We start from the raw sequence: 26,550 nt of genomic DNA, 5'->3' as shown, positions 1-26,550 counted from the left end.
GACATAGTTGACTTTCATAGAATAGAAAACGCTTTGCTCTCGGCCTAGCCTGATTTTGGTTACTCAGTCTGATCTGCACTAAATGTCCAGACGTAGACTAGTGCCTGGCACATCACAAGAGCTCTGTGGCTCCAGCTGTGATTACTGCACTGGGCTCCCCTTGGCATTGAGACAACATGTCAGTTTATCGAGGACTATACAGGGAAGTCAAGGTCAACTTACCAATGTCAAGGACCCTCTGCTTCGCCGTATGCTGCCGAGAGTGCCAGTATTTCCAGTATTTGAGCTGTTCATCTCTGTTTTTGTCTTCACTGAAGACCACCATCACCACACTCTGCAGAGGGGAGAATGGTGGAGCTTACTTTTTGTTCAGTGCCTCTGTTGCCTCAGTCTCCAGTTCTGGAAGTTCTACCAGAGGTGTGTTTGTGTCATGCTGCTTTTCTTGCTTTAGAAAAGCCCAGACAAGCTTGGTTGTATGGTCTGTTTTGTTATAAAATGGAGCTACTTAAAAAATGAATTTGTCTTTCAAATTCATTTTGGAGCATGAAGGAAAGAAAAAAAAAGAGCCCTACATCAGTTTTACCAGGAGGTTATAAACAACCAGATTAACCAATTATCAGCAAATGTACTATTTTGTGAGGTCAGCAGAAACCCCCCACATTTTTTTTTCTTGTATTGGAAACAAGCATTCTTTTGAAATTTCTACTCCTTAAACATAAAATGTGATGCCATTTGTAAAGAAGCAAACATCTGTTTGTGGTCTAATTAAGTGCCTCAGGCTGGAATATCAAAATTAATGAGAAAAATACTAAGGAAATGAGGAAAATGCTGAAAGACAAATTCATGTTGGTGAACATAGATCTAAACTACAGATATTTCATACACTGAAAAACACAAGGGCAACGACATATCTATTTAAATCTAATGTGGATGTACTTTAAAAATGAGCTTGAGAAACTAATTATATCTTGCAGAAATAAGAATTCGAAACTCTTTTCAGTTCTAAATTATAAACAGCCTCATTAAACTAAATACACATTAATTCACCGTCACTTATGAAATGGAGACAGTACCAAAAACAGCCCTCTTCCAAAAAAAACCCTTTAATTACAGTATCAGGAATACTCCTCCTCTCACTATACATCCAAAACACTTCTGAGGCACTTTCCTACTATTCCAGAAAAATATTTCATGGACTCTCATTCCTTAAGAACTTCTTAGGGCTGGTCCAGGTCACTCACGCCTGTAATCCCAACACTTTGGGAAACTGAGGTGGGAAGATCTCTTGAGTCCAGGAATTCAAGGCCAGCCTGGAGAACATAGTGAGACCCTATCTCTGCAAAAAAATAAAATAAAATAAAAAGCCAGGCATGGTGGTGCACGTCTGAAGTCCCAGCTACTTGGGAGGCTGAGACAGTTGGATCCGTTTGAGCTTGGGAGGTTGAGGCTTCAATGAGTAGTGACCATGCCACTGTACTCCAGCCTGGGTGACAGAGTGAGATCCTGTCTCAAAAACCAAAACCAAAACCAAAACCAAAACAACCTTCTCCTTTGTAGCAGTTTACACATTAGTAGTCATTTACTGATTTACAATTATTCAGCCAATGGCAATGTCTTCCCAATTAACATCAAACTTAGCAAGGACAGAAACAGTGTCTGCCATTCACCCTGACGCCTGACGAATAATAGACAGCAAATACATGCTGGTGGCTGGCTGTCACTTTGAAATCTGGCTCTTGCCTAAAGTATGTGTAAACAATTTTTACACAAGAAAGCAGATGTTTGTTAGGAAAACTGTTTAGAAATATGTAACTATATTGTTTCAAATTCACAAGCAGTGAGATTGCAGAGGCACTGGATACATGACAACAAAGAAAACCACTTTCTGTGCTGGTGCAACTATGAACTCAGCCAGCTTTTCATTCTACCCTCTGCCACGCCTCAAACTTTTCCATTTATGTGTAGAAGTTTACTGGTTGGCTTCCTGGTATTTATTTCTGTCTCAAAATAAAAATAACATTTAAAGTAATATTTTTTCTGGCAAGTGTCTAAATTAGCATAAATAATGGCATATATTTGGTATGGAAATTTATTACTTCAATGATAAAGGAAAAAGCAGTTTGAAACTGTTGTTACCATGCCCTACATGCTTCGACTTGGAATGAAACACTGTTCTCAGAAATAAACGCTGGTAGGTCACAAACGCATTTCTCCTTCCTGCCCCAGAGCTGGGGAGTAAGAAAGAGCCACTCTAAGAGGCGCCAACTTAGTCTCCAAGGGTGGAGGGTGGAGGGTGAAGTCCTTACAAGAAAGGGGAGACTCTTCACTTTAGCCAAAATGGAACATAAAGACATAAAATTTTCTTATTAAATTATTTTCATGATTTCAGCAAAGTAGAATTCTTGGGAAAGTCCCTGTACTCCAAACTGTTGTCATGACCTTAGAATACTAACCACCCACCATTTTTTCCAGGTTGATGATAATGATGTTAAGAGGGTGTATATATGAGTTATACTAACACTTGGAATTTATAAGCCTTAAAAAAAAAAGCAAATTTATTCAGTGTCTTCTTACCAGATGCTCATATACAAGAGGGGGAGGATGTAATTTATAGGAAATATATCCAGAGAGAAATACATCCAGGCTAACATTTCCCTGCCTTCAGCCCTCCATGCTGCTCAACACAGCACAACCTCACGGTAAAGAGAGTTGGGTTCAGGAGTCTGACGCCCTGGGGTAGATCCTGGTTCCCTCACCTTTTAGCTATGTAACCTTGGCCAGTTACTAGTTTCTGAAACTTTATCACCAAGTTTCCTTATCTGTAATATCATAAAAACAATAGTGCCTTTTTCATAGGGTTGTTGTCAGTTTCAATGAGTTACTAGACAGATGGCACCTAATACAGTACCTGGCGCTTGAAGATAATAATATAAATTGCTATTTTATGACTCTTGTTATTATTATTGTGATGGCATATTCTCCACCGCAGTCTTGACCACAGCGTTAGAACTTACTAATTCTCCTGATGGGCACACAGCACACCAGCAACTTTCTCACTGCAGTGAGCTCAGCCCTGTGCAGAACCTGTGCCCCACCTACACTGGGGGACATGCCCGAGTTGTGGTGCTGCAGGCACACAGCGTGCCCCCTTCTTCGGTGTTCTGAAGTGGTAGGAGGAGGGAGCTGTGACTAAAACAAGGTGGGCTGGGCATCATGGACACAACAGCATAAATCATTTTACAACAGATCAGGAAAGTCCTTCCACCTCTTTTCAGAGCTGTGCTATAATTTTCCTTTTCAGTAGAGAAGGATTACCGGGCCTCTCCCTTCTTGGCAGTAGCAAGCATGCCAGAAGCTGGCAGGCTTCCAGAGAAGGGAGAGCCAGTTTCATTTCCCACAAGTAGAACTAATACTCATGAATCTGAAAACTCCCCCAAGTGACTCCTGGAGGGGATCATGCCTCATCTCTGGAACCCCGAGAAAGCACTGGGCTGCAGAAGGCTTTGAAACCAAGTTCCACCAGGCCTAGGGATTCAGAGTGAATTGCATTTTCCTTTACAGAATAGAACAAATCTCTTTCTTACCCACAGAGGGGTTCTGACTTACAGCTACTTACTTGAAAAATTAAGATCAATTGATTGAAAACAACAACAACGAGGAAGCACATAAGCAGTGAGTGAAGCAGGAAAATTCCTTGGATACAGTCAGACAGCATGTTCCAACCATGTCCCTTCCCTGGGGTTTACTGGTTACTGATTACAATGATAAACTACAAGCCAATAGCACTCTTGCCTCAACTCTCTGACATTCGTTCTATAATTATTTATATTGAAGGTTTTATTTTTTTTCCATGTCATTCCACAAGGCTGTGAGGTAGCTATTCCGTTCATCGGATTCCTTTGTACTTTATCTGAGAAATGTGGCCCCTACCCTGACTTTGCTGATGGGGTGTCGGAAGCATTTGTTGTCTCCGGTCTCACTGAGTGTTATGGCATAGAACTGTCCTTTGTTGAGGTAGGTCATGGGGCCCTCCCCCTGCTTCTGACGGAGAGATTTGGTGGCTTCCAGGGTGTACTGAAACGTGCCACTGTGAAAGAAAACAAACAGCAGTCAGATCCACTCACTTGGACATTTCTGCTTTTTTGACCAATTTCACATCAATAGCATTTCGCATGAATATTAACCAATGTTTACTGTTTTAGAGACAAAACACAGCATATGGCAAAAGAGATGAGACCAGACCAAAGGTCATTGCTAGTACAATGTATACAACATTTCTAACAGTGGCCCATAAACCAGATGGTTTGGAAGGGGAAAAAGTCCACGATGTGCCTGGCCAATTGTGCAAAAAAAAAACTCTACCAGGAGAACCTCTGGTAGATCTTAGCTGGCAATTAGGTAATGCTCGAAGCTTAAGAATTAATAGAATTTGCCATTTTTACCCTAACAACAAAACAACTAAATAAATTTGTTCAATTCATGTATATACCTAATCTTTTTTTTTTTTTTTTGTCTAACAAAGGTGTTACAGATAGCTGTACCTTACTATAAAACATCTCAAGACATGAAAATCCAAAACTCAAACATTCATCTGAGAATATAGTTCCCTAATAACAGGGAGTACTTCTTGTCTTTTGCTTCTTGTTTTCAAGCCTGCGGAAGAACTCATGGCAGGGTTGTTCTAAATCAGGGGTTTGCAAATGATGGCCCATAGGCCAAATCCATCTCACTGCCTGTTTTTGTAAATAAAAGTTTACTGGAACACAGCTGCACTCATTTGTTTACATACTGTCTATGACTGCTTTCGTACTACAACAGCAAGGATGAGTCGTTGTGGTAGAGACAATAGCCTGCCAAACCTAAAATTCTTACTCTCTAGTTCATTTCAGAAAAAGTGTGCAGATCCCTGCTCTAAATAGTGTACCTCATATTTTTTAAAAAACATGATATAATTTACAAAAGAAAAACACCAATTTTTCCCAACTTTGAAGAGTATATCAATTATTTAAAATAACACAACAGGTATGAACCACAATCATTTTTTGTTTAACACATTCATTCAGAAATATTTATTTCTGCTATACTGCAGGATGGCTCACAGTGACAATCCAATGACAATCCAATAAAAAACACCACGTGTTTTCTAGATCATCAGAAACTCTCCACTGAGTTTTTTTTTTAGCTCTTTTATTTCATAGTCTTTGGAAGGCTGGACACAAAGATGACTCAAACTTTATCTCTGAAAATGGCCTCCTGACAGGATTACGGGGGGCTCTTGCTTTCTATGTTAAATATTTCTGTAATGTTTTATTTATTTTTTAACTTTTATAATGAGAAGAAAATCTGAAGGGCAGAATAATATTCCTATTTTATGATAAAAAAATCTTAGGCTTAAGCTAACAAACTAAGCAAATTCCAGAATATGTGTCTTAAAAGAAGTTGGGAAATAAATCATTCAAAACAGAACTGATTCCATTGTCATTTTGTCTGAAAAAGCAATTTCAACACAGTACCATTGAATCATAACACTTTAGACCTGGACAGGATATTAGGAATCACCTAGACCACTAGCTTGCGTCTTGTCTAGGGCACAGACTGCTTTGAAAACATGAAGAAAGCAGTGAACTTTCCTTCCCAGATAAAGGCACTTATGAACATGAACGATTTTTAATATAATTTCAGGGATTTGTGTCCATCAAGCCTGCCCATAACACAGGATAAAAACCCAAGATGCAGCCCACCTTCCTCATTTCACAGCTAAGGAGAGGCTAAGAGACGTGCTCGCTCTGCTGGACCATGGCAGCAGCGGAAAGAGAAACTAGGTCAAGTCACTGGTAGGTCCTTGCTCTTCCCACTGGCCTGCCAGCTGCTGACATGATGCTTTGGATTTACAGCATGCAAATTAGACTCCTATTCCCACATTTTAGAAGGCAATTTCAAGTCCATTCTTCCTTGCCTCCTGCTTCCTGCCCCCAGGAATTCTAAATAAGATGATCTGGGAAGGATGAGTGGGGAGCCTGAGATTGGAACCAGAGGACTTTAAGAGGAAACCAAGAGAATGGAAGATGGCCATATGTGTAAAAGCAAAGGGGTAAGAAACATAGTGGGAGATGGGATTTTAAGTAAAGAGGGACCAAAACATAGAGGGCCCTGATGACCTTCATAAGGAATTTGAGTTCAATTCTGCCTGAAATGATGAAATCTTCGGTAAGTTTTGTAAATGGGGGAGATAAATTCATTTCTTGCCACTCTCTTGCTCTTTTTTTTCTTTAATGTAATGGGGTCTTACTATGTTGGCCAGGCTGGTCTTGAACTTCTGAGCTCAAGTGATCCTCCCACCTCAGCCTCCCAAAGTGCTGGATTACAGGCATGAGCCACCACACCCAGCTGCCATTCTCTCCTGTCTTCAGACATAATCATAACCAAGGTCTTAAAACATGACTCTTTTACCTGGAATGTTCTTAATCTTCCTTCTTTCCTTAGAAAACACCTGCTATTAATCCTTCAAGATGCAGCTCAAATGCCACTTCCTGTGAATATTTGCCCTCAACCCCACAGACCTTCCTACTCTCACACACATGCGCAGGCCTATAGGTCCATTTAGCTCTGTTTATATATCTCTGTAGCAGGACTCATCTCTTAGCAAATGTTTTTCAGTTTGTCTGTCAACACATTTGTCTCCTCCAAAAGTGTGGACCTCTTGTAAGGAGAGATTATATCTTATCCCCAACCCTACTCACACTGCTGCACATGGAAGGCACCTGAGTGCATGACAGCTGGTAGCTGGCTATGTGCACAGTGGAACAAAAAAGAAGTGTTGGCAGGGAGATCTAATGTATTGCAATAGCTCAGGAGAAAGTTGACAAGGGTAATTTGGAAAGGAGATGACAGGTGGAACAGACAATTCCGCATTTATCAAGTGCTGAGAAAGTCCAACAGGAAAGAAGCCAGTTCCTTTACCTCTAGCTGGGGTGGCTTGGAGAATGGGTGCATCATTAGCCACAATAGGAAATAAAAGCAGAACACCAGGTGTGAAACAAGTGGAAAAGGAGGGAAAGAAGAAAAAAAGAGCTTCATATTACATTTGTTGGGCTGGAAGCACACGAATATGAGGTTCAGAGGAACACCTACAAAAGAATGTCTAGCCAACAGAGGAAGAAAAGGGGTGTAGGCCCCAGAAAATTGGCCAAGACTGGAAATAATGATATAGAAGTCCTTTGTATAAAGAAAAAAGCACTGAGGCAAAGGAAATCACACTGTTCTGTAAAAGTTTACAAAGAAAAAAGTTTAAAGGTATAACTTGAAGGGACATTTAAAGGTTTATCAGTTAATCAGTTTCTAAGGATGCATTTCCTGGTAACTCACCTTGATGTCTGATCATACATGTACTCCTCAGCCCCAACTGAAGCACTCCGAAATTTCTGCAAAATATGAGTCATCGGAATTAAAACAAACAGGTAAGTCATTATGCAAAAATGATAATAATAAATGTATCCCAACTATTTTATTCTCTCACTAGAAAAGAAAGTTATGTATTTGATATTATGTTTTCAACTACAGCAAAAGTAGTCATAGAACTCACCTATCACCTCCTCACTGAGAACTACACTCAACAGAAAATACATTTGTGCTTTGTATGTTATTCACATGTCTGCAGGTGTTCCTACAGTGTTTGAGGTACTGGAAGCTGTTTCCTCAAATACATAATACATCTCTTCCATTTGCTATTGTCTCCAACACTTATTCCAAATGTCATAAATTCTGAATTAACAGAACATGAATTACACAGAGGTCATATAGCACAGCAAAAAGCAATACAGTAGAATGGTTAAGAACATAGTTTCTGGAGCAAGATTGTATAGGGTCAAGTTCTAGCTCTTTTACCTGTTACCTATATAAAATGAGGCAAATGCTATATTTTCTTCATCTATAAAATTTCTATTTGTAATAATTAGAAGAATTAAATAAGTTTTAAAAAGTACTAAGAATAGGCTGGGCATGGTGGCTCATGCCCGTAATCCCACACTTTGGGAGGCCAAGGCAGGAGGATTGCTGGAAGCCAGGAGTTTCAGATCAGCCTGGACAATAAAGCAAGACCTGTCTTGATAAAAAATAAAATAAAATTAGCTTTGTGTGGTAGCTCATGCCTGTAGTCCCAGCTACCCAGAAAGTTGAGGTGGGAGCATTGCCTGAGCCCAAGAGCTCAAGCCTGCAGTGAGCTACGATCACGTCACTTCAGCTCAGCCTGAGCAACAGGCTGGAGTGCCTATTAAGACCCTATTTTCTTAAAAAAATAAAGTTACTAAGAATAGAGCCTGGTACATAGTGAGCACTATGTATATGTATAAATACTATTATAAAGTAATAGTTTGACCCTATTCAGTGCCCTTCTCTAAGGATCTTCATTATCACAATATTGTTAAGAGTAGGTTTTCTGGGGGAAACTAAGTTTAGTATTACACACAAAGAAGCTTGGGTCTCAAGATGTTCAATTGTATGTACAGTGCATATAGGATGTGCTTTGCTACATTTTAGAACCTTTTCAAAAGTAGATGACCAAAAGCCCTAATTCTTGATCTAAAGCGAATATTGTAGAATACTGATGAAAAAGCATTTCATTGACCACATATCTTGTTCTTTCACTATGACCATTTTTCATAACCTTCCTGCCTCTCATTTCTGTGCAATAAACTTACATTCTTTGACCAGCATTTCAAGGGTTTCCTTCTGAAGAAAAATGTTACTACAGCTATTTTCCACACTTCCTCACAACTCCTAACCATCATCTCTGGAATTCAGCATACCTTATATCACAGTTTCCATACATATTTATGATCCTTCTTTTTATCCAATCTTACTTCTTGAATTCAAGAAGATTATCTTCCCTTCAAACTTTACCCACATGAATCCCATGAACATTGCCCAAATACTTGTTGGCTGATTAAATAATCATGACAGAGAATCAAAGGTACAGATTTGTGTTTCTTTTGCAATCAATTAGGTAATCAGCAAAGCATTCAATGGGAATTTTCTGGGGCTTCAAATCTGCTTGGGTGCCAGAAGAAATGCAAAATTATATTTAACACTGTCCTGGCCTCAGAGAGATAAAAATTGGTTGAGGGGATGGAATCAACTCATATTAAAAAAAAAAAAACTAAAATACAGCAAATGATATATGAAAGTCTTTGTTGAATCATTCATTCATTCACGTGTCTTGACTGGAAAAGCATGGACTGGGCATTACCAGGAAAGGAAGATCAGCAAAATTATAGGGGGATTTCATAGAGCTGGTGAGCTTCACTCTGACCCTTGGAAGTCAAAGACAGCCTGGATTAACTGAAGGAACTGAGAGAAAGTAACCCAAGCAAGGGAGGGCCACCATGAGTCAAGACAAAAACGATGAGTACAAATGCGGTGCATACATGAGGCCAAGGACACAGGCCTTGCCTGGCTATTTAGCAGGGACTTGAAAATGTAGGTTTTGCTGCCCAATATGATAGCCCCTAGCTCCACGTGCTATTTAAATTTAAGTTGATTAGATTAAAATAAATTTAAACATCCGATTCCTCAGTCAACTAGCCACATTTCAAGTACTACATTAACACATTGGCTAGTGACTAACACTGGATAGTATAAAAAAAATTTCCATCATTGCAGAAAGTTCTACTGGACAGGCTGATTTAGGAAAATGTATTTACATTTAATATGGTCAGGAATTAGAAAATTTTGGAGTAGGAGGGTAATATGATGAAAAAAATATTGGAGACACAGATGCATTTCCATGCATGTTGAAGGAATATGCAGTAATCCATAAAAACCATGGTGAATCAGCATTAGTAACCATGGCAAGAATGAATTACCATCCATGCCATAGATCTCTGCAGCCTGAGGATAGGCTAACCTCCTCAAGCATATTGGACTTGTAAATTCTGTGGTTCTAATCCCCCAGAAGGCATGAGAAGGTATGATACTACAAATCTTCAGACTCAGAAAGACTCAACTACAAGCTGGCTGAAATACAGAATCCCACTTCAGTGCATGAATGCATGAGGACAAGAACTGTGAAAAAATAAACGCTTTTCACAGTTCCATGTTACAGTAGTGGTGACTACTGTTGTTACCATGTTACAAACATAGATATTACTTTTCATTAAGCTTGAAATTTTTTCTTCAATTCTGTTACATTATCTTTATAATTTTAAAAGAATTAAATGGATAGTGTACCTAGAAAACATCACCATCCTTTAGATGAGAACTGATTACATTGATGGGTTACATGGCTCTAAGTAAATTAGTATTAGGAATTAGAACCAAAATGCTCAGGTCATTCTGGCTACAGTTATCAAGTTCCCACAGTTGCTTGGAGACCTATTAATATAATTTGTAGGATGCCAAAAGGCAGTCAGACAGCCGACATCACTGTAGTTTACTGTGATTTGATATAGTGCATCTGTAAATTTGAACTCAGAAAAAATGATAGTTAGCATACCTTTGTATGCTAACGTATATTTGATAGATTACTCTTAAAGGACCTTAGACACTAGGCAATAGTAAACATATTTAAATCTCAAATATTGGAATTCTGTTCTTTCTCTTGGGTTGCGAAGACAAGATATCTGGTAAGAATATGTCTCAAAAAGACAATGATTCTTTAACTGTAGGGAAATCATAAGTTGCTAAGCCATTTCTTGTCTTTGATTAGCCACTAATTTTTTAGGTCTCATCATTTATTCATTCACTCTTTCAATAAACATTTACTGAACATTTACTTTATATCAGGCACTGTGCTCAGTGCTACAGATACAGTGGTGAACAAAAGGAGAATAGGTCCCTGCTCTCATGAAGCTTCTGGTAAAGTAGGAAAAAACACTAATCAAATATTTTTAAAAACTGCAAACTGTGTGCAGGCACTCTGAAGAAGAGCAAAAGTTCTATACAAGCTCATCAAATTCACTGCTATGAGAAAGGGAAAATTGGCACCACTGCCAGTCAACCTTAATGTTCCTAATGGAGTGCAATGTTTCCAGAGAAACATGGATAAAGTTGTGTGGGGGAGGATCATAAGTTAGACTTGGGATAAGTAAAAAAAATCGGGCAGTTAGATATAATAAATATATTAATTATAATAATAATATATAATAATAAATATATTTATATTATTATATTTATAATATAAATATATTTATATTATTATATTTATAATATAAATATATTTATATTATTATATTTATAAAAATATATTTATATTATTATATTTATAATATATATATTTATATTATTATATTTATAATATAAATATATCTATATTATTATATTTATTATATATATTTATATTATTATATTTATAATATATATATCTATATTATTATATTTATAATATAAATATATCTATATTATTATATTTATAATATAAATATATCTATATTATTATATTATATTTATAATATAAATATATTTATATTATTATATTATATTTATAATATAAATATATTTATATTATTATATTTATAATATAAATATATTTATATTATTATATTTATAATATAAATATATTTATATTATTATATTTATAATATAAATATATTTATATTATTATATTTATATTATAAATATATTTATATTATTATATTTATAAAATAAATATATTTATATTATTATATTTATAATATAAATATATTTATATTATAATAAATATTATTAGTTCAGAAGAGAGGACCAGGCTGGAGAATAAAACTGGAAGGTCTTTTGGACACAGATGATAACTGAAGCTGTGGACATGAAGCCAAGAGCATTTGCAAGAGGGAGGAGTGATCAACAGCATCAAATGGTGCTGCAAAGTTAAATAACAGCTTTAACAGAACTGGGACATTCATAGACATTCTATGCATGAGTTGGGTAGATGCCATGTTAATATAAATAATGGGTGATCTAGTCTTATCAACTTTGACTACATATAGAGAGATTTAAATCCTCCAAAAGTATAAAATGTGTATCCCAGAGAATTTCTAAAATTTTGCTTGATGTTAAAACACATTAACAAAGTGACAGAAATTTGGTGTCATCATAGCCCACTGCATCATATGTTTAAGATAAACATAATAAAACTGTGTGCATTAATCCGAAGTGAGGCCATGTTCCAATTCAGTAGATGAATCAACATTTTTGAGATTTTGTCCTTTAAATGTGTGGGGGATAATGGACTACCAGCTGTCAGTCACTCAAGTTGGATAGGGTTTAGATCCAGGATCACTTCCAGTTTCAGACTAGATGAATATAAAATCAATGGACTAATGATCATACATCTATCCAGATAATGACAAATAGTCATTATTTGCTTTCATTTCAAGATGCTCTGCAAACTATGTTAATTCTACAAATAACGTGCCTGGAGTTGAATTATGAAATACACAGTAGAGCTGTCTGATGTTCACTCATAAATAGTTCTTCTCAATTTCTGAGCACTAATGGGAGAATTAAACTTCTCAGCCCTCTTGCAATTAGGTTGATCAGGTGACTAGTTCTAGCCATGAAATGTGAGATGGTGCAGTTGCGCCACTTCCAGGTCAACTAGTCAATATGACTAAAGTCAGTAAAGTATGACTTTACTAGTCAGTGTGCCATCTCCATGGCCTCCCTTCCTCTGCTGGGGAGACACCAGAAACCACACATAGAGATGATAATGTCACAAGATGTAGGGACCCTGGATTCCTGAGTCACCAATTGGAAGAGAACTGTACAGACATGCATCAGTATTTTATTAGCAAGAAATAATATTTTATTGTATTAAATCACTGAGATCTTGGTGTTGTTTTGTTCCTAAACCAGAAACTATTGTTAACTGACTTATAGAAAATTGTAGTACAGAATAAACAAATTCTTCCTTCCATTTTGATTTATTATGATTATATATCTATATGATTTTTGATAAAAATCCTGCCATCTTTTAATTTTTAAATGTTTCTTAAAACATTTTTGGTCTTAATTACCACTCCATTGTATATTTATCAACTATACTGTTTGCTTATTAGTGGCATGGTCTTTGGTTTGTTTCTTAGCCTCTCTGAACCTCTGTCTCTTCATCTGTAAAATGGAAAAAATAATGCACCTTCCTTGCAGGATGGTAGTAAGGATTAGAAGTAAAATGAGTAAGCCGTGGTGCCTGGCACAGAGTAGAACTCGATAAATGGCATCTAGCATTATTTCCCTTCACACATACAGACAGATTGTAAGCTTCTGGAAGGCAGAAACTAGTATGCCTTTTGCCCTAAGCTTCCACATCACCACAGTGCCTAATACCCAGTATAAATCAACACATATTTGCCAAATATTATTACAAAGAGGATGTAGAATAAAATATAGATCAAATTAGCTAAAATTCATCCATTAAAGTGCTTTTTTTTTTTTTTGGAGACAGGGCCTTGCTCTGTCACCCAAGCTGGAGTGCAGTGGCATGATCATAGCTCACTGCAGCCTGAACTTCCTGGACTGAAGCAATCCTTCTGCCTCAGCCTCCCAAGCAGCTGGGACTACAGGTGCATGCCACCACACCTAGCTAATTTTTTTATTTTGTATTTTTGTAGAGACAGGGTCTCACTATGTTGCCCAGGCTAGTCTTGAACTCATGGGCTCAAATGATCCTCCCACCTCTGCCTCCCAAAGTGCTGGGATTACAGGCACAAGCCACCACTCCCAGTCTAAAGCACTTTTTAATGCTACCACTGTCTTTTCAAAAATCCCAGCCGGAGTTAAAGCAAACTACTCCCTTCCCTGCTACCACTGTGCACACATGCACGTGCACATACACACAGAAGAATTGGTCTCAAATGGCAAAATAAATGTGATTATTCAACCAGGGTTCTAGATATTTTAACAGTTTTCCTAGAATAAATGAGTTTAGACAAATTTTCCTTAATGAAATTTTCTTGGTGAAATTATTCTGAAATCACTTAATCTTACAACCAGTTGATAATGAAATAGCTAAAGATCATAGTAGGTCATTCAATTTAATTTACACCAGGCTGAAATACAATATGCCATGTAAACACTGATTTCCAAGACAAGGAGAGCAGCTCAACCAAAATCAGTGGGAATAATCTTTATATTTAGTTTCTGGTAAGTTTCTTTACTTTCTCATCTACTTCAAAATAAAGCCCAAAATACAATAGCTTCCTTTCACAAGCCTCTTTATCTACAACACAAACATAACTGATAACACATCCCCCAAATAGCATGATGATTCCGTTGACGTTGGATCATGTCCATACACTCTTCTGTGACTAATGGAATATTTCTACACTGTGTGAGAAAATACATCAGTGGCAATCTTTTGGTGAAAAATCGTGTACCTCACATGGGATCATGGAGTAATAATTTCAGTTATTTGCTTCTACAGAAGCACCCCTGACTACTTAAGAGCAAATCAAATAATCAACAATACCAAAGACTCTACAAGATCCTTCACTCAGTTTAAAAAAAAAAAAAAAAAAAACAAAGAAAGAAAGTTTGCTAACTATTTTAAGCAACATGATACAGGAAGCTAAGAAAGATAATTTTAAGACCATTTTTTAAATTTCAAGAGCATTGAAAGTTTGATTGTAAAGCTACCAGAACCCAAGAAATATGACAGCCTCTTAAGGACAAGGAACTTATCATATGTCACTTTCATCACTCCCTGATTCCACAGAATACAGCAGGCACTCAGAAATGACTGGTGCCAGGAGTGGCAGGGCTGCTAGTGCAACTTCTATGTCCTAGTATACAAGAGTTGCTCTCTGCAACTTTGCAGAGAGCTAGTCCCTGCTCACCAACCTTTTGTACTCTTTGCTCACCTGAAAGATTAAAAAAAAAAATCTGAGATGGACCAAGGACAGTCAAATATTTTTTAAAAGATTTTGGTGAATCACTGTCTTAAGCAATGGAACTATTGAGAATTAGAAGGCCCCAGGCTTCTCTGAATGTGTAGTCATATGGTTAAGGATTTAGGTCCTGAAGCCAGACAGCTTAGGTTGAGTCCTATCCCTCCCGCTTACTGCTAAATAACCATGAGCATACTTATGCTCTCTATCCCTCAGTTTCCTCATTTACAATATAGAGATGACAATAATAGTACCGACCACATAGGGCTTTTGTGAGGCTTATATATCCTTAGGATGATGCCTAGCACATAGTGAGTACCCATCAAATATTCATTATTTTCAAATATTATTACTTAAAGATGAAATCTCAAGCTCAGGTAGCTGCATTTTTCCCAATGGAAATTAAATAGGCAGGAGGCTAAAGATATTATCATGCTCACTCCTCTTTAGGAAACTGGAAAACCACACATTCTCTCCTTCTGCCATTGTCTTTTATTGGCCTAGGTGGACTGCAAAGTAGAGAACCAACGACCCTCATCTTGAATGCAGAGGCAGTGCTCCTAAACAGTGAATAAGCTGATCTGAGCTAATAAAAATACACATTACACATTCTAGGTCAAAATTTGGAAAAGGTACCAACAATTATATCATAAATTGCTGTTTTACCAAGATCCCAAGGCAATTCAATGAATACAAGATCATCTTTTTAACAAATGGTGCTGGAACGAAACCAGTATGGCTGGATATCAGTATGGAGAAAAGGGTCTCAATCCATACCTCACACCATATATAAAAATTACATCACCTCTCAAGCTTGGTGTTTGGTTGGTGGGGACCCATGCAGGTTCAATATGCATATCGAGAAGTGTTATTTTTGTTCAGGGCCCGTCTACCCTGGCCACGGCATGATGTTCATCCAGAATAATTGCAAGGTGTTTAGACTTTGCAAATCTAAATGTCATAAAAACTTTAAAAAGAAGTGCAATCCTCGCAAAGTTAGGTGGACCAAAGCATTCTGGAAAGCAGCTGGTAAAGAGCTTACAGTGTATAATTCATTTGAATTTGAAAAACATAGAAATGAAGCTATCAAATACCAGTGAGAGCTATGGAATAAAACTATTGATTTAATGAAGAGAGTTGAAGAAATCAAACAGAAACGCCAAGCTAAATTTATAATGAAGAGATCAAAGAAAACTAAAGAGCTATAAAAATTCAGGATATCAAAGAACTCAAGCAAAACATCCATCTTATCTGAGCCCCCCTTGCAGGCAAAGGGAAGCAGTTGGAAGAGAAAATGGTACAACAGTTACAAGAGGATGTGGACATGGAAGATGCTTCTTAAAAATCTCTGTAACCATTTCTTTTATGTACATTTGAAAATGCCCTTTGGAGACTTGGACTGATAAATTATTATTTTTTACATAAGGTCACTTAAATGAAAAGTGATTAAAATATATCTTTCCTACATTGCCATCTACAAAACATCAGATATTGCAGATGTTAGATTGCATCTGTGTTAAATCTTTACTGATAGATGTACTTATGTAAATCATGAAAATTCTACTTATAACTATAGAAGTGAATTGTGGACATAAAATGGTTATGCCATTTGGATAATGGCACTAGACAGCATTTGTATGGTAACTAATGGCAAAAATTCATGGCTAGTGATGTATAAAATAAAATATTCTTTGCAGCAAAATATCCCCTTTATTAATGTTATAGAAGGGGGATACAATAAGCAACTAACAATTTGTATGACAGTGTCAAATATTATTTTGATTTTAGTATTTCCTGCTTGGTTTATTTGCATCTTAGAAGAGCATAATGACATTGTTTGATGAAGCCTAATTATGCTGGACTGTTTTGACCGGTTTAACCCTTCTGATAGGTAGTTGTGGATGTTGGGGATGAGAACTGAATAATCTTTGCCTGGAATGACACTATAGTCTAGAATTTCCACTCTGAAGAATGCTTAGTCCTAACTTGTGATTCCTGATAGAACAAACTTTATTTTTCTAGTCTAGCAATGATCTAGAAGCAGAGGAATCCCAGTGCCTTTTAAAAGTTATTATGTGGTTTTCTTTTAAAAAGTTCCTGTTTTTGGAAAGTAGAATTTATAGGTACAACATCTGTTCATTATTTGCACATAAAATAAAACCATTTAAAAAGTAAAAAAGAAATTTACTTCAAAATGAATCAGAAACCTACATGAAAGACATAAAACTAATAAACTTCTAAAGAAAAACAAAAAACAAGCAAAAAAAGTTTGTGACATTGGGTTAGGGAACGATTTCTTAAATGATATAACAAATGTATAAACTATAAAAGACAACATTAATAAAGTAGACTCAATCAGATTAAATGCCATTGCTCATGGAAAGATATAGTTAAGAAAACAAAAAGGCTAATGGACTGCAAAATATGTGACTAATGAAGGGCCTATATTCACATTATATAAAGAACTCTTACAACTTAATAAAAGTTGGACAATTAAGTTGTCCAATTTAAAAATTGGACAAATAATTTGAACACACACTTCACAAAAGAAGTTATAGGAAGGGCCAAATAAGCACATGAAATGATGTTCAACATCACTACACATAAAAAAATGCAAATTCAAAGCACAATGAGACACCATCACATATCCACTAAAAGAGCTGAAGTTTAAAAGTTACGAAATTTTGGCAAGGGTGTGGAAAACAGGGATCCTTATATGTTGCTGGTAGGAACAAAATGATATAGCCACTTTGAAGCACTATATGGTAGTACTTTATAAAGTTAAACATACATGAGCCACATGGCCTAGCAATTCCAGCTCTAGGTATTTACCCGAGAGAAATGAAAGCATATGTCTACATTAAAATATAAACAGGAATGTCCATAGCAGCATTTTTCATAATAGCCAAAAGCTGGAAGCAACCAAATGTCCATCAATCAGTGACTAGCTATAGTCATATACACTCACTATGAAATACTACTCAGCAACTTTAAAAAACAACTATTAAAACAAGCAACAAAGCTGGGCGCAGTGGCTCACACCTCTATCCCAGCACTTCGGGAGGCCGAAGCAGGTGGATCACCTGAGGTCGGGAGTTCAAGACCAGCCTGGCAACATGATGAAACCCTCTCTCTACTAAAAACACACACACACACACACACAAAAATTTAGCCAGGCATGGTGGTGCACACCTGTAACCCCAGCTACTCGGGAGGCTGAGGCAGGAGAATCACTTGAACTGGGGAGGCAGAGGTTGCAATGAGCCAAGATCTCGCCACTGCACTCCAGCCTGGGTGACACAGTGAGACTCCATCTCAAAAACAAACAAACAAAAAAACAAGCAAGAACATAAATGAATCCCAAAAATATGCTAAGCAATAAAAGGCAACATAGGAGACTATATCCTCTATCACTTCATTTACATGAAATTTTAGATAAGGCAAAACTATAGTGAGAGTAGGCAGATCCATGCTCGCCAAATGCAAGGTGAGCAGGGAAGGCTTCCAATGCAAAGAGCTTCAAGGAAATTTTCAGGGCAAGGGAACTTTCTATACCTAGATTCTGATGTTGGTTTCACAATTGTATACAATTACCAAAATTCTCAACTGTGCACTTAGAACTTCTGAATTTAAAACAAACAAGCAAAGTTAGTCCTATGAGCTCCTGAGAAGAATACATATTCTCTATTTGTAAAGTAGAAAGAATGCACACATACACACACTTGATTATTGATAATGCAAATTCTTTCTTGAGTATTCATCAGACAAGGTTTTTTAAAGTTTTATTGGTTTGTTTTGCTTTGTTTTGAGATGGAGTTTCGTTCTTGTCACCCAGACTGGAGTGCAGTGGTGTGATCTCGGCTCACTGCAACCTCCGCCTCCTGGGTTGAAGCAATTCTCCTGCCTCAGCCTCCCAAGTATCTGAAATTACAGGCGCCTGCCACCAGGCTTGGCTAATTTTTTTTTTTTTTGTATTTTTAGTAAAGACAGGATTTCACCATGTTGGCCAGGCTGGTCTTGAACTTCTGGCCTCGATCCACCCACTTCGGCCTCCCAAAGTGCTGAGATTACAGGCATGAGCCACCACGTCCAGCCAAAGTTATACTGTTTTTTTAAAAAGAATGGACAAGCCCTACCTTTAGCTACCTACCATTTGGAAGGTTACAAACTAGAAAAGATCAAGGTGAAAACTTTACAAAGCAGAAGTTTCCACAAAAACATCTCTCCATTCCTCATAAATATTTAATCTTAAGACTAAAATGAAAACAAAGAAATCCATCATCTAAGAATCAGGAAAAAGAGAAATATTCCCCCACACACATACACACAGATAGGTTTATTAATACCTGTTTAGAAAGAATGCCAGACTACCAACAAACACATCTTTTAAAAAACTAATTGAAACTAAAACTTGCTGTTTAATTCATTTATCACACTTTGAAAGGAAATAGAAAAAAAAATTAGCTAGGGGCTCTGGGTTTGGGTTCCGGCCGTCGATGGAGCCTGGGACTCACCTCTGTGGCTGCGTCCTTGAAGTTCTCACTGTATGTGCTGTCCGGGGTGCTGCGCTGGTCGTCTTTGAGATAGGCGCTGTGGGTGGCCAGCGAGGGCACATCATACTGAGTCTGTTCAAAGATAACCACTCGTTGCTCTTCCCCATCTCCCCGGGGATAGTGCACAGGTGGGGCCATGAAAACTGGTGTGAAATCTTCAGCTTTCACCACCGTGATTCCTGACACAGGGATGATGGCAGAGCTCTCCGGGAAACTGATGCTGTACTGTTCCCTCTTGGAATTCTCCAGGTGATCTTGATTTAGGGAAAGGTTCACTGGAACAGTCTTTAGGACTTGCACTCGGTTTTCTCCCCCATTCAAATTACTCTGGGCTTCACTGGTGCCAAGGCAGTTTCTGTGTGTTGAAACCCGCCCCCGCAACATGATAGAATTAGAAAAATCACCATTTGGCAACGCCTAATAAAATAACCAATGCAGGCAATAATCATTGGATGTTAATGCCATTAAGGGACAGAGGGCTGGCAAACTTCACAACGAAACGCAATGGGATCCTTGAGTCACTAGAAGTAGGACCACGAGTGAGCCATGCACCCTCTGGTATCATGCAACCTGAAGTACTCAGTCTCACTGTAAAAAACAAACGAAAACAAAACGAGGCCGGGCGCTGTACCTCAAGCCTGAAATCCCAGCACTTTGGGAGGCCGAAGCGGGTGGATCACCTGAGGTCAGTTCGAGACCAGCCTGGCCAACATGGTGAAAACCCATCTCTACTTCAAATATACAAAAAATTAGCAGAGAGTGATGGCGCATGCCTGTAATCCCAGCTACTCGGGAGGCTGAGGCAGGAGAATCACTTGAACCCGGGAGGCAGAGGTTGTGGTGAGCCGAGATCGCGCCATTGCACTCCAGTCTGGACGACAAGAAAGAAACTGTCTCAAAAAAAAAACAAGAAGGAAACTGTCTCAAAAAAAAACAAAAACAAAAAACGACAACAACAACAACAAAACAAACAAACAAAAAACCTGACCCTAAATCTAATCAAACCTTCATATCTAACTTTCAGCTCTTAGGAACTACAGGAACATAAAGAATGACTTAAACAACATCAAAAAGAAGTGATCAGACAAACTAGAATGCAGCACATCCTACTGACCTAAATTTGTCAACAAGTCAAAGGCATGAAAAAAGGAGGAAGGGTGGGAGAAGTTCTAGATTAAAAGAGACTTGAGTCATAAAAATCAAGTATGACAAGCAGCTCTTGTTTGGATCTTGACCTGAACAAACCAAAAAGACATTTATCAGGCAATGGGAATTTTGAGACAATTGAATATGGACTGGGATTTGGTGATATTAAGCAAGTATTGTTTTCAGGTGCGGTGACTCACATGCCTGTAATCCCAGAACTTTGGGAGCCCAAAGCAGGCGAATCACCTGAGGTCAGGAGTTCGAGACCAGCCTGGCCAAAATGGTGAAACCCCATCTCTACTAAAAATACAAAATTAGCCAGGCACAGTGGCATGTGTCTGTAGTCCCAGCTACTTGGGAGGCTGAGGTGGGAGAATCACTTGAACCCAGCAGGCAGAGGTTGCAGTGAGTCAAGATCACACGACTGCACTCCAACCTGGGGGACAGAGCGAGACTCCATCTCAAAAAAAAAAAAAAGTATTGTTAATTCAGTTAGGGGTGATAATGATTTTGAGCTTATGTAATAAAATGTCCTTTTTTATTTTTTAGACACACAAATCAGAAGTAGTTAGAGGTTAACTAATATGATGACATGACAGAGATTTAAATACTATTGCAATTTGAAGGAAAAAAGAAAAGGAAAGAGAAAAGGTCAGTATCAAGCAGATATATTAAGCAGTGGCAAAAATTTATCATTGCTGAACTGGAGAATGGGATGGGTTTTTTGGGGGGTTTATTACACTATTCTCTGTACTTCTGTATGTGTTTGAAATTTTTACCAAAATTTAGTTTTAAAACACAAAAAGAAAAAAGCAGGAGGAAGACAAACAAGGTAATTTGAAGGACTGGGGAGTGGGGAGGATATTTTTTACCATTCTGTGGGCACTTTAAAGGAGAAATAAAATAATGAGAATTTTATCCTTCGGATATTTTCACCAAATTGAGAGAGAACATGAGCTCACTGACGTCCTTAGCACTGAATTCCTTTGGGGACTTAAGGAAGTGGTGTAGCTTGGCTTATGTAAAACAAGATCTCCCAGATCTCAGACCTCCTGGGTGGTACAGAGAGAAAGGAGAGGATGTAGAATATTAATTCTTGCCAGACTAGAATAAAATACTTTCATCTATACTAAAGAAGTCTGGGAGAGAGCAGAAACAAATAAGAACTCATTAATGGAAAATTATTGTTGACAGTAAAATGATTTTATTAGCAAAGTCCCTCTGGTCAGTGCAATTTTGGGGCCACCTCTAATTTATGGATTCTAGTGAGTAATGTGGAGAGAAAATAAATCGTTTGCCTTCTCTCTGATGCCTGGGTTGTTTGTTTGTTTCTGTTTTTTTATCCAGCATGTGCTTTCTGGGGCTTTCTGGCCTCTCTCAGTGTGAGGACTATTCTCTTAAAATTTGCTCTTCTGAGGCTGGGCATGGTGGCTCACGCCTGTAATCCCAACACTTTGGGAGGCCGAGGCTGGTGGATCACCTGAGGTCGGGAGTTCGAGACTAGCCTGACTAACATGGAGAAAACCCATCTCTACTAAAAATACAAAATTAGCCAGGCATGGTGGCACATGCCTGTAATCCCAGCTACTCAGGAGGCTGAGGCAGGAGAATCGCTTGAACCCGCCAGGATCGGAGGTTGCAGTGAGCTGAGATCATGCCATTGTACTCCAGCCCGGGCAACAAGGACAAAACTCCATCTCAAAAAAAAAAAATGTTCTTCCAAGAACTGGGCTCTCCTGGCTCCTGTGTGTAAAGAAGGAAGCCCATTAGCCTTTGAGCTTGCCTAACTACCAAGCAGGACTTGATATTTTCAGCTTTGATTTTTCAGATGAAACTTCAAAGTGAAACTTGCAAAAAGAATTTCTCCACATGAACACAGCAAATAGAAAAATATTTAAGATATCTAAAACCTTATGTGTAGGAAGAAATAAGTCTAGAAAATAATTTCCTAAGGAGTAAAATCACAAGTCTACACACTTTCTGGCCTTAAGTAATGACCTGATTTTGTGATCAAATCAATAGAGCGAACCTGTACATAAGAAATAGCGAAAATTTAGAATTTATGTTTCATCTGAATCCAGCTAGTTAGAGGATGCCAAAACCCAGACCACCCATTTACATTACCATGTCCTAAACCTCACTGTTTAAACATTGCGTGGAATGTTAATAGATATTCCTCACATACACACAAAAAAAGAGTCCATGATGAAATCAATAATAAAAAACAAACAAACAAAATTGCCATAACACGACCACCCTGAGTGGGTTGCAAACATCATGAACCCAGTAAAGGTTCCAGCATTCCTTCACCTGTTAAATCAAAACCCAGGATTTCCCGAACTCACGTCAGCCCAGATCCTTGAGTGAAGAAATAACCATTAATACTTGGGGATAAGCTCCTACAGGTTAGGAGTACATAAGTTGGTCTACATTTATTGGCTACAAAGTTGTTACCCAGTTTCCACTCTACGCTTTGCACACACACAGTCTCATTGGCTTTGCCAAAATATTCAAAGTTAACCAGCTTCTCTATAGTTAGAGTCCATTTGGGGCCAAGTTTCTTAATTCTTTAATTCATGTAAAACATAGGAATTCTAAAGAAAGAATACAAGTCAAAATATTTTTTGGCTTTGGTGTCCTAATAAACAAATAAGCAAGCTATGGAATTGTATAAATCTTGTTGAATATTGTTATCATACCACCAGAAAATAACAGATTCGGCACCAACCTAAAATGTGTAACTATGCCTCTGTTAAACAGTTTTAGCTTTTGAAGCCAATACCAGAGAACTTCACAAAGACATCTAAAAAATGGATAATTAAAACTAAGAATTATTGCGAGGTAGTAATTACCTGCAATAGAATTTAAAATTGAACCAAATATTATAATATGAGAAAAATGCAATGATAATAATGGTGTGTTAAATATACTTTTTAGAAAATTTGGATCATGTCATTGAGATTCTGTTATTTTTCCAGGTAGCAACTTCTATATACAAACAGTTGTAATGATACTATGTTAACATATGACACCTTAATTCATGAATATGCTGCAGATCACAATGACATCCTTCCAAATTATATTCAATGAGAAGTCTAAGTCATAATTAATCTATATAAGGTAGTTTAGTCTATACCTCACTGCAGTTTAAAAAAAAAAATGCTCTGTGAAAATCACAAAAGTAACCATTAAAACACAATGAGCAGCTGTTGCTTTGTAATGTTGTCCTAAGAGATACTCATTTGTCAGTGATGTAAAAGGTAGACAGAGCACACGGCTTAAACTTGTTTTTCCCTGATCCTGCTACAATTCCAGCACAGGACTAAGCAGATGGCTTAACTCAATAAAACTGGCTGGGTCAAGGAAAAGTTTTAGGGCCTGAAGAGTGTCAGCCTCTTCTTCCTTGTCATCCCTTCTGCCAGCGAGGTCCCAGGACGCCAGGGCAGTGTGGAGTTTCAGGAGATCCCTAATGGAACAGTGACTCAGATGCAGGCAGCCTTCATGTTCTGCTGGGGTTGTGCCCTGGAGATGCTGCACAGCACAGGGCTGCTGGTTGGTGGAGAGGCCCCTGCTGCTAATCACAGAAGACTGTAATGTCACAAGCAGTTCCTATCAAGGCTAGGTCAGATTCTGACACGTGCTAGTAGGGGATTTTATTTCCATATGGAAGAACCTCCAATAGAAAAACACTATGGCTTCTCTCCATCCTACTGCAGGGGAAGATTTATTGATGGGTGAGTTTGAAAGAAGTGGATGAGTTTGGGCCAGGTGCGGTGGCTCACGTCTGTAATCCCAGCACTTTGGGAGGCTGATGCGGGCGGATCACGAGGTCAGGAGATAGAGCACATCCTGGCCAATATAGTGAAATTCTGTCTCTACCAAAATACAAAAAATTAGCCGGGCATGGTGGTGCGCACCTGTAGTCCCAGCTACTCAGGATGCTGAGGCAGGAGAATAGCTTGAACCTGGGAGGCAGAGATTACAGTGAGCCAAGATGGTGCCACTACACTCCAACCTGGTGACAGAGCGAGACTCCATCTCAAAAAAAAAAAAAAAGTGGATGAGTTTGAAAGAAGTAGCTGAGCACAGTGATTCAGTCCCTTCTGGTCCTGTCTCTTTCTGGATCATCCTGGCCAAAGAGAGGGGACTCTCCCTCCAGTCACCCCGCTGTGCCATAAATGGTACAAAGTCATGCCTGGGACTGAATAGGTACAGTTACCTAAGTCAGGACTGAAATGTTAAAAGCTGCAGATTCCAAGTCACATTCTCCAACTGGCTTCATCAGAAATAAAGCTGCTTTTGATTCTTTGCCCCTTTTGAGGTCAATTTATCTGACTGTGCCTTGCTTTTCAGCTGGTTCTTGATTGAGGAGGGCAGACAAGGGGTGTTCCATAGTGATCTCCTGCAGCTGTCCTGCCCCTTCACCCTGACAGCAGTAGCGCTTACAGTCGCCTCAACCTGTGCCTCCCTTGGCTGAGAAAGAGCCCAACCTCCTTTCTTTCCCCTCCCCCTATCATCAAAAGCAATCCTTCAAGTGTCTCACTTCCTGAGGGGCCTAATTGCAGTTATAATGCCATAGGGTTGATCAGAAAAGTTAATCCCAGCAATGGGCTATCTTACCAGCATCTCACCTCTGACTCAGGATTTTAAGCCTCCTTGGAAGAGCATATCTGAAGAGGGTGGAGAGACCCTTTGGATGCACAACAAACATGCAATTTGCTCTCCTCATTGAGAGATCTAGCGTTGGTCCAGACTCAAAAGACAGATAGAGGATGCTAAGCTTCTTGACCCCATCTCCTCTCAAGAACAAAACATACAGTTTAATAACATTGTTTTCAGAAAACATACAGTTATTTTGGGGGCCAGGCAAATTTCTTTACCTTTTCTCCTGGTCTTCTTGGCTGTCACTTGCTTTGCTTACAGACAGCAGCCTCTTGTCTCGAGGAACCTGGAAACATCACCAACCATCAGTCAGACGTACACAGATGCAACCATGACCATGTTCGGAGCTGGACACCAGCATAAGCAAAGAAACCAAAATGGACTGTTCTCCAGGAAACGGTGGAAAAGTTGCTATCACCAGGAGATGTTAAAGGCAAGTAGCCTGAGTGACAGTGATTATGGAGCCAGAGACAAAGGGTTGGTGATAAACATATGGCCACAACAGACATGATTCGGCTGCCCACTGCTGGCCTAGGTGACTCTCCCTGGACCCGAGCACCTATCATGCACCCCCCACCTTGGGAGTGGAAGAGGGGAGAGGAACAATGTGAGCAGAGGTGAATCTAGACTTGGGTGCCTTTGATCAGACAGAAAATAGAGTTACAACAAATGTCACCACAAAGAACAGGGATCTACCTCCTCTCTGATGAGAACTTTAAGTGCTGACACGGTGAGGGCCTTAGGCACGGGGGGCCGTACTGAGCCAGCAGCTGGGGGAAGCATCCAGTATATCTGGGTCCCACTTTGTCTACCTTCCTACACAGCTTGTGGACTTGCTTCCACAATTTTGTTTCTAAATACGCTTTCATTATTGTCTTAAAACTCCTAATGCCCTTTGGGAGGCCAAGGCAGGCGGATCACAAGGTGAGGAGATCGAGACCAGCCTGGCTAACACGGTGAAACCCCGTCTCTACTAAAAATACAAAAAATTAGCCAGGCGTGGTGGCGGGCGCCTGTAGTCCCAGCTACTCAGGAGGCTGAGGCCAGAGAATGGCATGAACCCTGGAGGCGGAGCTTGCAGTGAGCCAAGATCGCGCCACTGCACTCTAGCCTGGGCGACAGAGCGAGACTCAGTCTCAAAAAAAAAAAAAAAAAAAAAAAAAACTCCCAATGCCAACATATTACCTGAAAAATATTGAAAAAGTGCTCATTGAGAGAAGGGCCATCCCACCAGCTGTGTCTCTGACCATCATCTAGTCATCTACTGCATCCTAGATCCTTTACTCTCCCATTGTTTTCAAACACATGAATAGGTAGGCTTGAATTGGGTTGGT

At 38.7% G+C, this 26,550-nt stretch overlaps 1 protein-coding gene and 1 pseudogene across 2 annotated transcripts in view; one reads left to right on the top strand and one right to left on the bottom strand.

The window, feature by feature from the left end:
• The window catches only part of GRHL2 (grainyhead like transcription factor 2), a 177,481-nt gene that overhangs the window by 93,182 nt on the left and 57,749 nt on the right, over positions 1 to 26,550 (bottom strand). For both annotated transcript variants that reach the window (XM_003256071.3, XM_030794974.1), the window contains exons 3-7: positions 25,435 to 25,502; positions 19,370 to 19,763; positions 7,366 to 7,421; positions 3,931 to 4,087; positions 223 to 334 (exon numbers count right to left, since the gene is read on the bottom strand). In XM_003256071.3, coding sequence (XP_003256119.2) covers positions 223 to 334; positions 3,931 to 4,087; positions 7,366 to 7,421; positions 19,370 to 19,763; positions 25,435 to 25,502 — 787 coding nt within the window. The remainder of the gene's footprint in view (positions 1 to 222; positions 335 to 3,930; positions 4,088 to 7,365; positions 7,422 to 19,369; positions 19,764 to 25,434; positions 25,503 to 26,550) is intronic.
• LOC101176453 lies at positions 15,707 to 16,197 on the top strand (annotated as a pseudogene).

Source organism: Nomascus leucogenys, chromosome 16, assembly GCF_006542625.1.
Source record: "Nomascus leucogenys isolate Asia chromosome 16, Asia_NLE_v1, whole genome shotgun sequence".
Classification (NCBI taxonomy): domain Eukaryota; kingdom Metazoa; phylum Chordata; class Mammalia; order Primates; family Hylobatidae; genus Nomascus; species Nomascus leucogenys.
Note: the sequence above shows the minus strand (reverse complement) of the source record. Positions and strands in the feature narration are given on the sequence as shown.